This window comes from Sitophilus oryzae, unplaced genomic scaffold (genome assembly GCF_002938485.1).
Source record: "Sitophilus oryzae breed Bouriz unplaced genomic scaffold, Soryzae_2.0 scaffold_1436_pilon_pilon, whole genome shotgun sequence".
Taxonomy (NCBI): domain Eukaryota; kingdom Metazoa; phylum Arthropoda; class Insecta; order Coleoptera; family Curculionidae; genus Sitophilus; species Sitophilus oryzae.
This window is the reverse complement of record NW_022146100.1, coordinates 4,265,083-4,277,560: the sequence shown is the minus strand read 5'-3', so window position 1 is coordinate 4,277,560 and position 12,478 is coordinate 4,265,083. Positions and strand designations below refer to the sequence as shown.

The following is a 12,478-nucleotide window of genomic DNA, read 5'->3' as shown; positions in this document are numbered from 1 at the left end:
TCAAATAAAATATATCTGACGGATTATAACGCGCTATCTGTATCTGAAGACACCGGGGGTTAATAGTATAAAAATTCAAAATGGCGGCCATAAGAAAACAAAAACTTGGCTGTTGTTGTGCGAAATCTAGAAGGCTTAGAAATTTTCTGAAAACGGCATTTAACTGACCGAGGTCAAAAATATAAAGCTACCAACTTACGTTGCAATAGATATAATAGTTTTGAAGATATTGTCATTTAAAATAAACTTATTGTTTTCATTTTTTTTTGACATAAATCCAAAACTAATCGAGATACCGGGGTTTTCTTCATAGGTGTGTGTCAAACAAAAACAACTTTTGTCCCATTTAACCGACTTCGCATCTCTCGTAGTTTCTGAGATGCCAATGTTGAGCATCGAAATTGTCACCACCCTGTATACCAAATCACGTTTTTTATCTGAAAAAATAAAAGAGTTATAGTGGTGAGCCACTTTTGAGACGCACCCGGTATATCGTGTTATCTTAGGTGATGTTACCAGGAAAACGTACAAGCGAGGCGTAGAGTATAATGGCAGACCAACAATAAGGGCAAGAAATGGCCGGTATCGCTCCTCTGACCGGAAAATTGACGGACTCATAGTGAAGTTGGAGAAAATTCCTCTGGTTTATCGAGCCCTTAAAATACGTAGCGATCCCAAAGGATCTAATTTCGGAATCATACAGGTATAACGATAATTCATTTTATCGATAACTTTCAGAACCATTCAGAACCTAGCAATTAGTGGAATAAATTAGTGGTTTCAATTAGCGTAAAAGTTTGTTCCTCTAATTTCAATGTAAGCATTCAGAACGTCAAAATTAGTGGTACGAATTTTCAAATAGTGGAAAGAGTTACCAAACTTTTCCACTAATTATACTTCAAAATTTGTGAGGAATGTCATTTTGAATTTTGCATATCATCCATCAAGAGGAAATGCTGTTAAAAATCAAAAGTTTATTGTTTTACAAGCTAAATATTACGCTTTCTCTATGGATACAACCTTTGAATAAGAAGACTAAGGAAGGAGCATAATGCTATCCATGTATTCATGCATGGTGGGCGGATAAAGCTCTCTAGGGTGGGGATCCTTGACAGTTCTGTTTGACGATTCATTTGACACATTTGAATTTGATTTGAAATTTTGTGGATTTGTCAGTCTTTACGGAGCTTATTTTATGTTATTTATTATTTATTCTACTACTGATAGTTGTATAAAAGTAGTAAATCTAGATGGAAATTGTGGCAGCACTTAAATTAACAGTGACACTATCGCGATTTATCGAAAAAGACTCTAAAATAGTTGGTTCTGTAGCGTGCGGTAGATCTCGGCAAATATTGAGTGAAATAATGGAACAACTTTTCGCTAGTAAGTGACTATGTAATATACATACATGTAGTAAACCGATCATTTATGAAATTCACTTAAATTAACTAAATTATATATTTTTCTTGCATTTTAGCTTTTATTTATTACTTGTCAAAGATTAGATGTCAAAGAATTTAGATACGTTAATTTGACTTACCTGCTTCAGTAGCGTATCGGATGTTTGTGGTAATAAATACTTATTATAACTTATCTATTTTTATTAGAATTATATATTTTTATAACAATTTTAATAACTACCAACATTTATTCACAACGTAAAATAAAAAAAAATATATTGAATCTACTCCACTTCTACCCTACATCATAGTTTTACATTTTTTAAATAAAATTAGAACGACACTGATAAACCGAATTTAAGTCGGCCATATTTGAGGCCCATCGCGGTGTACCTAAGATTTTTGATATGCTGCTTCCTTAGTCTTCTTATTCAAAGGATACAACTGATTACCGCAAGCTGTTGCTAGGATATTATCTTCTTCTTTCCATGCCGTCTTCTCATAGAAGGTTGGCGACCACTTTTCTAAATTCTTCTCTGTCTTTTGCAACATGGAACAATTCTCCAACGCCAAGATTTGTCCACTCTCTAATGTTTCGGAGCCAGGATTTTTTCTTTCTGCCGATACCCTTCCTCCCCTCAATTCTGCCCTGCATAATATTTTGTAACAGTAGATATTTGTCACTGCGTAATATGTGTCCCACGTAAGATGTTTTTCTTATCTTAATGATTGTGAGAAGTTTTCGTTTCGGCCTATGCGTCTCAACACTTCGTCGTTGCTTATTCTATCAGTCCAAGGTATCTTCAGAATGCGCCTATAGAGCCACATCTCAAATGCTTCGAGCTTTTTAATCATTTGAGTCTTCAGCGTCCAAGTTTCTACTCCGTACATTAACACCGACCACACATAACACTCCACGAATCTCACCTGATGACAAGGTTTAAATTTCTGTTTGTGAGCAATGTGGAATATTTCATAAATGCATTTCGAGCCATTTCAATTCTGATCTTAATTTCCTGATCAGGGTCCATTTCAGAATTTATGGTAGAGCCGAGATATTTGTATTTTTGGACCTGCTCTATTCGGTTCCCATTTACTGTCAGAATAGGGTTAATATTTGGGTTTTTGCTTATGACCATCATTTTAGTTTTCTGCGTGTTTATAGCAAGTCCCACTTCTTCACACTCTCGACTGACTCTTCCAACAGGGTTTGAAGATCTTCTGCACTCTCCGCCATTATGGCAGTATCATCGGCGAATCTTAGGTTGTTAATCAATGTCCCTCCAATGTTTACTCCCTCAGGTCTCTCGTAAAGTGCTTTTTGAAATACAAACTGAGAGTATAGATTGAACAGTTGTGGTGATAGAACGCAGCCCTGGCGAACTCCTTTTTGAATCTCGACTTCATCAGTCTCGATGTCCCCAACTCGAACCACTGCCGTTTGATTGTAGTAGATATTTTTTATTAATTGTATATCACTTGGGTCCAATTTGATGCTCATCACAGGACTTGGGGTTGTTCTTTTTAGGCAGAGGGATGAAGACCGATTTAAGCCAGTCTTTTGGGATTTCTCCTGTTTCGTAAATTTTATTGAGCATTATTGTGAGTTGAGTTAAGTTTCTATCGTCTAAGGCCTTCAAGAATTCTATTGGTATATTATCAGGTCCGGTCGCTTTTCTGCTCTTTGATGTTTTTATAGCATACTCCACTTCTGATTTTAAAATACATAGCTGTTCCGCCTGGTTGCTCTCATCTCTGACGTCATCTCGTCTTGCTGCAAATAGATGTTCAATGTATTCCTTCCAAGTTTGTCTTTTGCCTTCTTCTGTTAACTGTATATCTCCCTGTGCGTTTCTTGTGATCATCGGTATTCTTTTTTTTATTTCCAGTTAATTCCTTTAACTTTTATGTAGATTAAAATAATCATGTTTATTGTTCAGTTGTTCCATTTCACGGCAATTCTCCTCCATCCATGTCTCTTTGGCTTTTCTTATGCCGTGTTCTATTTGTCTTTTGATTGTTTATATTTTTGCGGGTCAGTGTTTTTGTATTTACGCTTTTCCTCTATAAGGTTTATGATTTCCTGTGTCATCCAGGGTTTTTCGTATTATGTTCTCTTCTGCCTACAACTTGGTCCGCGGCAGTCAACATTGTAGATTTGATTTGGTCCCAGGCCATGTCGATATTTGTCGCTGATGCTTCCAAAAACTCACTTGCTATTGAGTCGTTAAACTCCTTCTGATACTGCTGTTGTTTGAGCTTTTCTGTGTTTATTATCTTCGGTTTTATTATCCTTTGCAGCTTCCTTAGTCTCACTTTTACGTTGGCTACAAGCAATTCGTGGTCAGTGTCCGCATCTGCACCTGGGTAGGTTTTAGCACTCTCAATGCTATTCCTAAACCGTCTGTTGACACAAATGAAATCAATTTGATTCCTTATGATCTTCTCTTTGCTACTTCTTGGTGATGTCCAAGTATAGAGTCGTCGAGGTGGTAGCTCATAAAAAGTATTCGCAATAACTAAATCTTTCTCCTGACAAAACTCTATGAGTCGTTCCCTCTCTCATTCCTATCTCCCAGTCCGAAGCCACCAACAGTATTCTCGATCCTTCCCTTGCCAACCTTAGCGTTGAAATCCCCCATTATCACGTTAATTTCATGTTTCTTCAACTTTTTAGTTAGCTCGTTTAGGTCTGAGTAGAACTTCTCTATAGTTTCTTCATCGCTGTCGGCTGTGGGAGCATATACCTGTATCAGGTTGGTGTTTATAGGCTTTGTAACGCAACTGGATCAGCATCATTCTTTCATTATAGGGCACGAAATTAGCAACATATTGTTTGAGTTCTTTTTTTATCATAATACCCACTCCATGTTGGTGTTCGCCGTTCTGACATCCAGAATAGTACAGTACCACATTATCGCTATTACATTCTCCAGCATTTGGTCATCTAACTTCGCTGAGACCAAGGACTTCTATGCCCATTCTGCGCATCTCAATAGGATATTATATTAATTTTAATTGTGTTTTTTTGACATTGTGAATCACAAAACATCCCCCTTTAGAACTTTTTCTTTAATGGCCATAAGCGAGAATCTTTGAATAAGAAGACTAAGGAAGGAGCATATCAAAAATCTTAGGTCCACCGCGATGGGACTCAAATATGGCCGACTTAAATTCCGGTTTATCAGTGCCGTTCTAATTTTATTTAAAAAATGTAAAACTATGATGTAGGGTAGAAGTGGAGTAGATTCAATATATTTTTTTTTTATTTTACGTTGTGAATAAATGTTGGTAGTTATTAAAATTGTTATAAAAACATATTATTATAATAAAAATAGATAAGTTTTAATAATTATTTATTAACACAAACATCCGATACGCTACAAGCAGGTAAGTCAAATTGACGTATCTAAATTCTTTGACATCTAATCTTTGACAAGTAGTTAATAAAAGCAAAAATGCAAGAAAAAATATATAATTAGTTAATTTAAGTGGATTTCATAAATGATCGGTTTACTACACGTATGCATATTATATAGTCACTTACTAGCGAAAAGTTGTTCCATTATTTCACTCGATTTTTGCCGAGATCTACCTCACACTACACAACCAACTATTTTAGAGTATTTTTCGATAAATCGCGATAGTATCACTGTTAATTTAAGTTTTGGCACAATTTCCATCTAGATTTACTACCTTTATACAACTATCAGTAGTAGAATAAATAACATAAAATAAGCTCCGTAAAGACTGACAAATCCACAAAATTTCAAGTCAAATTCAAATGTGTCAAATGAATCGTCAAACAGAACTGTCAAGGATGGCGGAAAAAGGACTCTAGGGTGGGGCTAGAGTCCTTTTTCCGCCCACCATGCATAAATACATGGATAGAATTATGCTCCTTCCTTAGTCTTCTTATTCAAAGGTCAAGAGAAAATGCTGTTAGAAATCAAAAGTTTATTGTTTTACAAGCCAAGTATTACGCTTTCTCTATGCATACAACTGATTACCGAAAGCTGTTGCTAGGATATTATATTAATTTTAATTGTATTTTTTTGACATTGTGAATCACAAAACATCCCCCTTTAGAACTTTTTACGCAAGTAAGCGTTTGTCCATTTTATATTTTACTTTTTTCATACCTATGACAAATATACATATATTGAAATTTTATAATTGGTTTTATTTAAAAAATGTTAGAAAATAAGCTTGTAATCCTGTAATTGACATAATTGTTATGTAATATATTCCATTTAAACGTAACATATTACTTTACAATTAAAAAAATTTAAAAAATATATTAAAAATATATACAGGCATTAATTGAAATTTTTAGTGTGCCAACAAACACGAGAGGCGCTTTACTATTTACTTTCATTTCTTAACATGACAGACGAAGTTCTAAATGGAGATGTTTTGTGTTGTGAATGATCGCAAACTTAAAAGTATAAAGTGTAATTATCGCTGGAAAACTTAGGCTATATTCCGTTGCAAAATCAGGCGAACCAGACCGGTAAACTATACGGTAAAGAGCGGTTCCTGAAAAACATCGGTTTGATACGGAACGGTTTGGTAAAATATTGGAAATGTCAAATGTTTCAATACCTTTATTATACAATTTATCTTCTATGCATTTTTAATGTATCCATTGTCTGCTTTTACGTTTGCTTCTTTTTTTCAATGGAGTTTAATATTGAAAAGTACTTTATTAATAAACTGTTAAACTCGTTAGACAGCTCAAGTGAAGATTTGCAGGGCCAGTATTAAAACAGATCAATAATAAATAAACAAATCTAATCAATATTTATATTTTTATAAATATATATTGCGGATTTTTACGACATTCCTCGTCTCCCGCTTCTCAACTTCCACAGATTTCTGTCTGTCCAGTCTTCTTCGTGAAGGCCTCTAGAATTCATAGCATCAAGTACGCCCTGCTTCCATCTGCGAGGTGGTCTTTCACGTTTCCGCCTTTCGCTTGGTGTCCATGAATTAATTCTTTTTGGCCATCGGTTATCATCCATTCGTTGGAGGTGTCCGTACCAACTAGTATTTTGCCGTCAATGGCGTCGAGAATAGTTTCTTTTTCTCCTATAATTTCTCGTATTCTCTGATTTGAGATGTGTTCCAGTCTTGAAATGCGACAACTTCTTCGCCAAAAATCCATTTCAAGAGACAGCAACTTATTTTTCTCTATTTACTTTGTTTGGCTCCCACGTTTCAGCGCCATACGTGGTAATGCTCTCTACAATGGCTTTATAAAGTAGAATTTTTGTTTTTTGGGAAATTTTGTCACTCCACAACAATGAGTTAAGTTGACCGATAACTTTTTTTTCTTGACCAGCTTTATTTGCAATATCTTGAGTGCTTTTTCCATTTGTTGTAATAGTGACGCCCAAGTATTTAAATGTACAGACATTTTTAATTGTACCGATTCCTACATCCAAATCCTCACGTTCGTCATCATCCACTACCATGTACTCCGTCTTCTTTGTGTTTATTGTTAGGCCCCATTTCGAATATTCCTCATGCAGTTTTCTAAACATATAACTGGAGTCGTCTCTGTCTCCCGCTATTAAGACCTGGTCGTCGACAAAGAGTAAGGTATATAAAGTGTCTTTTCCTACTGGGATTCCCATTCCACGGCATTTCATCTTCCAACACTTTAGTACTTCCTCCAAATATACTTTAAATAAAGTTGGTGCTAATGAACACCCTTGTCTTAAGCCCTTATTCACAGGAAATTCTTTGGAAATATTATTTCCAAGTTTAACTGTGCTACTGCAACCCTCGTATAATTTTCTTGTTGCTTGGACATACCAACTACTGATACCAAAATTTTGAATTGACACCCACAACTTAGTGGGACTGTATCGTATGCCTTCTGTAGATCAATAAATGTCAAGTGGACCGTCCTTCCCCGTTCTAGCCTTTTTTCGATTAGATGTTTAAGAGTGAAAATGCCATCAGTAAGCCCGTACTTGGTCCCGGTCATGAGCCAGTACTTGGTCCCGGTCTAAAACCATTTTGCTCTTCCGATTCCATTATTTGTGCTTCTATCTTATGTTTTAGTACTTTGCCATAGAGTCGAGCAACAGTACAAATGACACTAATTCCTCTATAGTTTTCACAGTCGCGTCGGCTCCCTTTCTTAAATATGGACGTAATAATCGCTTTTTTCCATTCCTTGGGCGGGTCTTCTCCATTTAAACATCTACTAAAAATATCTGCTAGAATTTCTAAATCTTCTGAGGCGGCAGCCTTTAAAAGTTCTTCTGAAACATTTCCCAAACCTGGGGCATTGCCATTTTTCATTTGTTGGAGAGCTTTATTTACATCTGCAGAGCTTATTCGTGTTGGATGCTCAGATTCACACATTTAAAAAAAATCAAGTTAGCCTCTGTATATGTGAAAATCAAGTTAGTCTCTGTAAAAATCAAGTTAGCCTCTGTATATCACAAATTATCAGCTAATTTGAAAATCTAAAAATACTATCAGATAGCCCTAATAAAGTGGCTATGAGAATGTGCAATAACTTTTTTTTGATTTTCTTAAAAGTAACGAGAATAAAAAATAAAACTGATTTTCAAAAAAATCCGTTTTTTTTTCCAAAAAACTCAGCAATCCTTGAAATTTTTAAAACTTTTTTGAATGGCATCTTGGTGAACATCCTAAAGCACAACTTTGCTCTAATTTTACCATGTGAGTATCTATTACGGTTACCGAGTTACAAATGCTCGTAGTCCGAATTTGTAGCACCTTGTATATTCTATTATAGAGGTGAACCTCCTTGTTTCTTGCATCTATGTGTATTTGAGAACCCGCTAAATATAAATAAATTATTAAATAACTCTAAACTACAATACGCTGAAATTAATAGAATATTATTAGATATTCATCAGTTGCATCGTCTTATTGTAACGTTTTTAGTTCGTTACATGTCTTTTTTATATATGATATATGATGTCTGGCGTATCGTCACCCGATTCCGTATCGTTCAGGCCTGATATTTTATTTGAAACGCTTGGCGTAATTTTTACGTTTTTTAGTCAACAACCCTGTTATCGTTTCACTGCTTCTGTGGAGGGCTGTCAAGATCGTTTCAAGGCGCCTCGCCTCTCTGCTTGGTGTCCATGAATTAATTCTTTTTGGCCATCGGTTATCATCCATTCGTTGGAGGTGTCCGTACCAACTAGTATTTTGCCGTCAATGGCGTCGAGAATAGTTTCTTTTTCTCCTATAATTTCTCGTATTCTCTGATTTGAGATGTGTTCCAGTCTTGAAATGCGACAACTTCTTCGCCAAAAATCCATTTCAAGAGACAGCAACTTATTTTTCTCTATTTACTTTGTTTGGCTCCCACGTTTCAGCGCCATAAGTGGTAATGCTCTCTACAATGGCTTTATAAAGTAGAATTTTTGTTTTTTGGGAAATTTTATCACTCCACAAAAACGAGTTAAGTTGACCGATAACTCTTTTTCCCTGACCAACTTTATTTGCAATATCTTGAGTGCTTTTTCCATTTGTTGTAAAAGTGACCAAGTATTTAAATGTAGAGACATTTTTAATTGTGCCGATTCCTACATCCAAATTCTCACGTTCGTTATCACCCACTACCATGTACTCCGTTTTCTTTGTGTTTATTGTTAGGCCCCATTTCGAATATTCCTCATGCAGTTTTTAAACATATAACTGGAGTCGTCTCTGTCTCCCGCTATCAAGACCTGGTCGTCGTCAAAGAGTAAGGTATATAAAGTGTCTTTTCCTACTGGGATTCCCATTCCACGGCATTTCATCTTCCAACGCTTCAGTACTTCCTCCAAATATACTTTAAATAAAGTTGGTGCTAATGAACACCCTTGTCTTAAGCCCTTATTCACAAGAAATTCTTGCGAAATATTGTTTCCAAGTTTAACTGTGCTACTGCAACCCTCGTATAATTTTCTTGTTGCTTGGACATACCAACTACTGATACCAAAATTTTGCATTGACACCCACAACTTACTCAGTGAGACTGTATCGTATGCCTTCTGTAGATCAATAAATGTCAAGTGGACCGTCCTTCCCCTTTCTAGCCTTTTTTCGATTAGATGCTTAAGAGTGAAAATGCCATCAGTAAGCCCTCCGTACTTGGTCCCGGTCATGAGCCAGTACTTGGTCCCGGTCTAAAACCATTTTGCTCTTCCGATTCCATTATTTGTGCTTCTATCTTATGTTTTAGTACTTTGCCATAGAGTCGAGCAACAGTACAAATGACACTAATTCCTCTATAGTTTTCACAGTCGCGTCGGCTCCCTTTCTTAAATATGGACGTAATAATCGCTTTTTTCCATTCCTTGGGCGGGTCTTCTCCATTTAAACATCTACTAAAAATATCTGCCAGAATTTCTAAAACTGCTGAAGGGGCAGCCTTTAAAAGATCTAACATTTCCCAAACCTGGGGCTTTGCCATTTTTCATTTGTTGGAGGGCTTTATTTACATCTGCAGAGCTTATTAGTGTTGGATGCTCAGATTCGGTTAGATTAACAGGATGACTTTCATGATCTTTTATGGATTCGGTTCTATTTTCCGTCAGAAGATTTTGATAATAAGTCTTCCAATCCTCGATCGGAACAATATTCATCCCTGCAGTATCTTTATGTTGCCTTCGCATTCCGTTGATAATTTTTCATTTCCATGCTTCATTTGCTTTTGTGTTTCCAGCTTCTAGGTTGACTTCTTGGCATCTTTCTTCCCAGTACTCATTCTTTGCTTTTATTATTTCCTTCTGTACACTTCTCTTGTTGTCATTATAAATTAGTCTGTCTTGAGTGCTCTGTGTACTTAACCATTTCCCATAAGCAGCCTTCTTTCCATCTACAATCTTTCCTAGTTCTTCACTCCATCAAGGTGTATCTTTTCTGTATCCCGTGGAGACTATTTTCTCTCCAAGAGCCTCATTTGTGGCTTCATGTATGCATTTCAGACTTTCGTACATATCATTTGGAGATCCTTGTCCTATTATGTTTAATTTCGTGGCTAGTCTCATCTGGTACAAGAATTTAGTTGAGTCATTCCTCAAACTTTCGATAGTATACATCACATTACTTAATGGAGTTCCATTTTTTGCAGGCAATCCATTTGATTGCATTTTTTGTTTGTAGGGAAAATAAGGTTTTTCTACTACCATGGAATGATCAGTACCACATTCTGGGCCACGCATAACTCTGACATCCGAAATTTTCATTTGAGTTTTCTGCCTAACAATTATATAATCAATTAACGATTTTAGATTTCGTGTGGGTTGCGTCCATGTATATTTGTGGATATCTTTGTGTGGAAACCATCCATTAGCAATCCTGAGTGCCTCTTGTTCGCATAAGTGAATAAGTCTTTCACCATTATTATTTACAATGTGTTCTCCGTAGCGTCCTACTACTGGGCCATTTAATTTAAAACCTGTTCTGCCATTTAAGTCATCAATTAGGATCACCTCCTTTCGACTTCCAATCTTTTCCAAGGCTGTCGTCAAATCAAAAAAGAACGTGTCCTTCTCGACGGCTGGGGCGTCGTCAGTTGGGGCACAGGCTGCTATAATTACCAAAGAATGATTTCTCACATCAACATCCACCTGCAAAAGTCTGTGGTTAATTTGGTCCCAAGATTTTATAAATTTCTTATATTTCTTCCCAATTGCTAGTGATATTCCACCGTGGGCTCGCTCCTCTTTTGGTACACCACTGTATATATGCACATATCCATCCTTCTCTTCTGTACCTTTCCCTTTTTTCTTAGTCTCTGTTCTAACAGCTATTATGTCCATATCGTACCGTTCCATTTCTTTAAACTACTTCTCTCTTTGTTGCTATCCCTTGAATATTCCATGTTCCTATTCGTAAAGTCCGTTTCATTGCCAATTTTCGTCTACTTTTCTGAGAATCCGGGTGCGAAGCTTTGTTGAGAAATTTTGCGTTTTTAAAATTTTTATAAGTGATGGGCTGCAGACCCAACGCCTTATCCCCCTACTAGGAGGACTAGGTAATTTTATGTCAGGGTGCTTCCCTTAAACTGGGTATCCTTCATGACTCAAGAGACCAATTTTCCCTGCTGCTTATACATTATCCCTAAAGCTGGGTAGTCACTTCCGCCGAATCCGCCGTACTGAGGTCCATCCCCTCCGCCTTCTTCGCCGTTGTGGTCTTCGACCGTAACCCTGGCCAGGAGGAAGCGTTATACCCCGCAACATTGGGTCCCCGATTTATATTTTTATAGCTTAATAAAATTGAAATCTGTTATAAGTTTCCTATCTATTTAATATTATCTATGAGTCTATAAGTCTTTTATCTATGAGTGTAATTGAAACCACTAATTTATTCCACTAATTGCGAGGTTCTGAACGACGCTTTATTGTTTATGATAATAGTTGTTTGTAGAGTTGGCCATACAAAAATTCTCGATATCATCGTTTTGAGGAACAGGACATTTATAGTGTATTAAACGGCGGGCTCATGGAATTATTACAGACAGCGGATCTAGAAGACGGTCTAGTCGATGTGGTTATCAAGGCTAGTAATCGCGAGTTTTTAGCCCACAGGTACATTTTAGCCTCCAGGAGTCCCTATTTTGCAAGGGTTTTATCGGAGAACCCAAACATAACCCCAACTATCGACCTGGATAAATTCGATGCGGATATTTTCGATCAGATTCTCAGATTTATCTATGGCCGAAGAGAAAACGAAATATGTTTGGGGAAATTTCCAAAGGAATCGGATAAGAAGAAATCCGTTCTAAAAGCGTTTAGAGATGCGGCGATTAAATTCGAATTGGACGACTTAAAATATTTGTTTCAAGAGGTCAAAACGGATTTAGGGGATTTTTTGCCGCCGCTTTTTGACATTTGGACGTTTGATAGATTCGCCTTCCAGGATTTTTTCGACGTCTGGGTAAAGTGTTCGGATAACACGATACTCCGTGCTCACAAGTGCGTTCTGGTGGCCAGATCCGAGTATTTTTCCAGTATGTTCTCCGTTAGATGGATGGGGGTATGTTATCACTTCTATTTCTCTTCACTGTAACTCATATAAACTAACATGGA

At 36.6% G+C, this 12,478-nt stretch overlaps 1 protein-coding gene across 4 annotated transcripts in view; it reads left to right on the top strand.

The window, feature by feature from the left end:
- The window catches only part of LOC115876499 (inhibitor of Bruton tyrosine kinase), a 102,039-nt gene that overhangs the window by 54,890 nt on the left and 34,671 nt on the right, over nucleotides 1-12,478 (top strand). For all 4 annotated transcript variants that reach the window (XR_004049158.1, XM_030892299.1, XM_030892297.1 and 1 more), the window contains 2 exons: nucleotides 507-703; nucleotides 11,817-12,425. Coding sequence is in view for 3 of the 4 variants with exons in the window: in XM_030892299.1 (XP_030748159.1) it covers nucleotides 507-703; nucleotides 11,817-12,425 (806 nt within the window). In the remaining variant the exon portion in view is untranslated. The remainder of the gene's footprint in view (nucleotides 1-506; nucleotides 704-11,816; nucleotides 12,426-12,478) is intronic.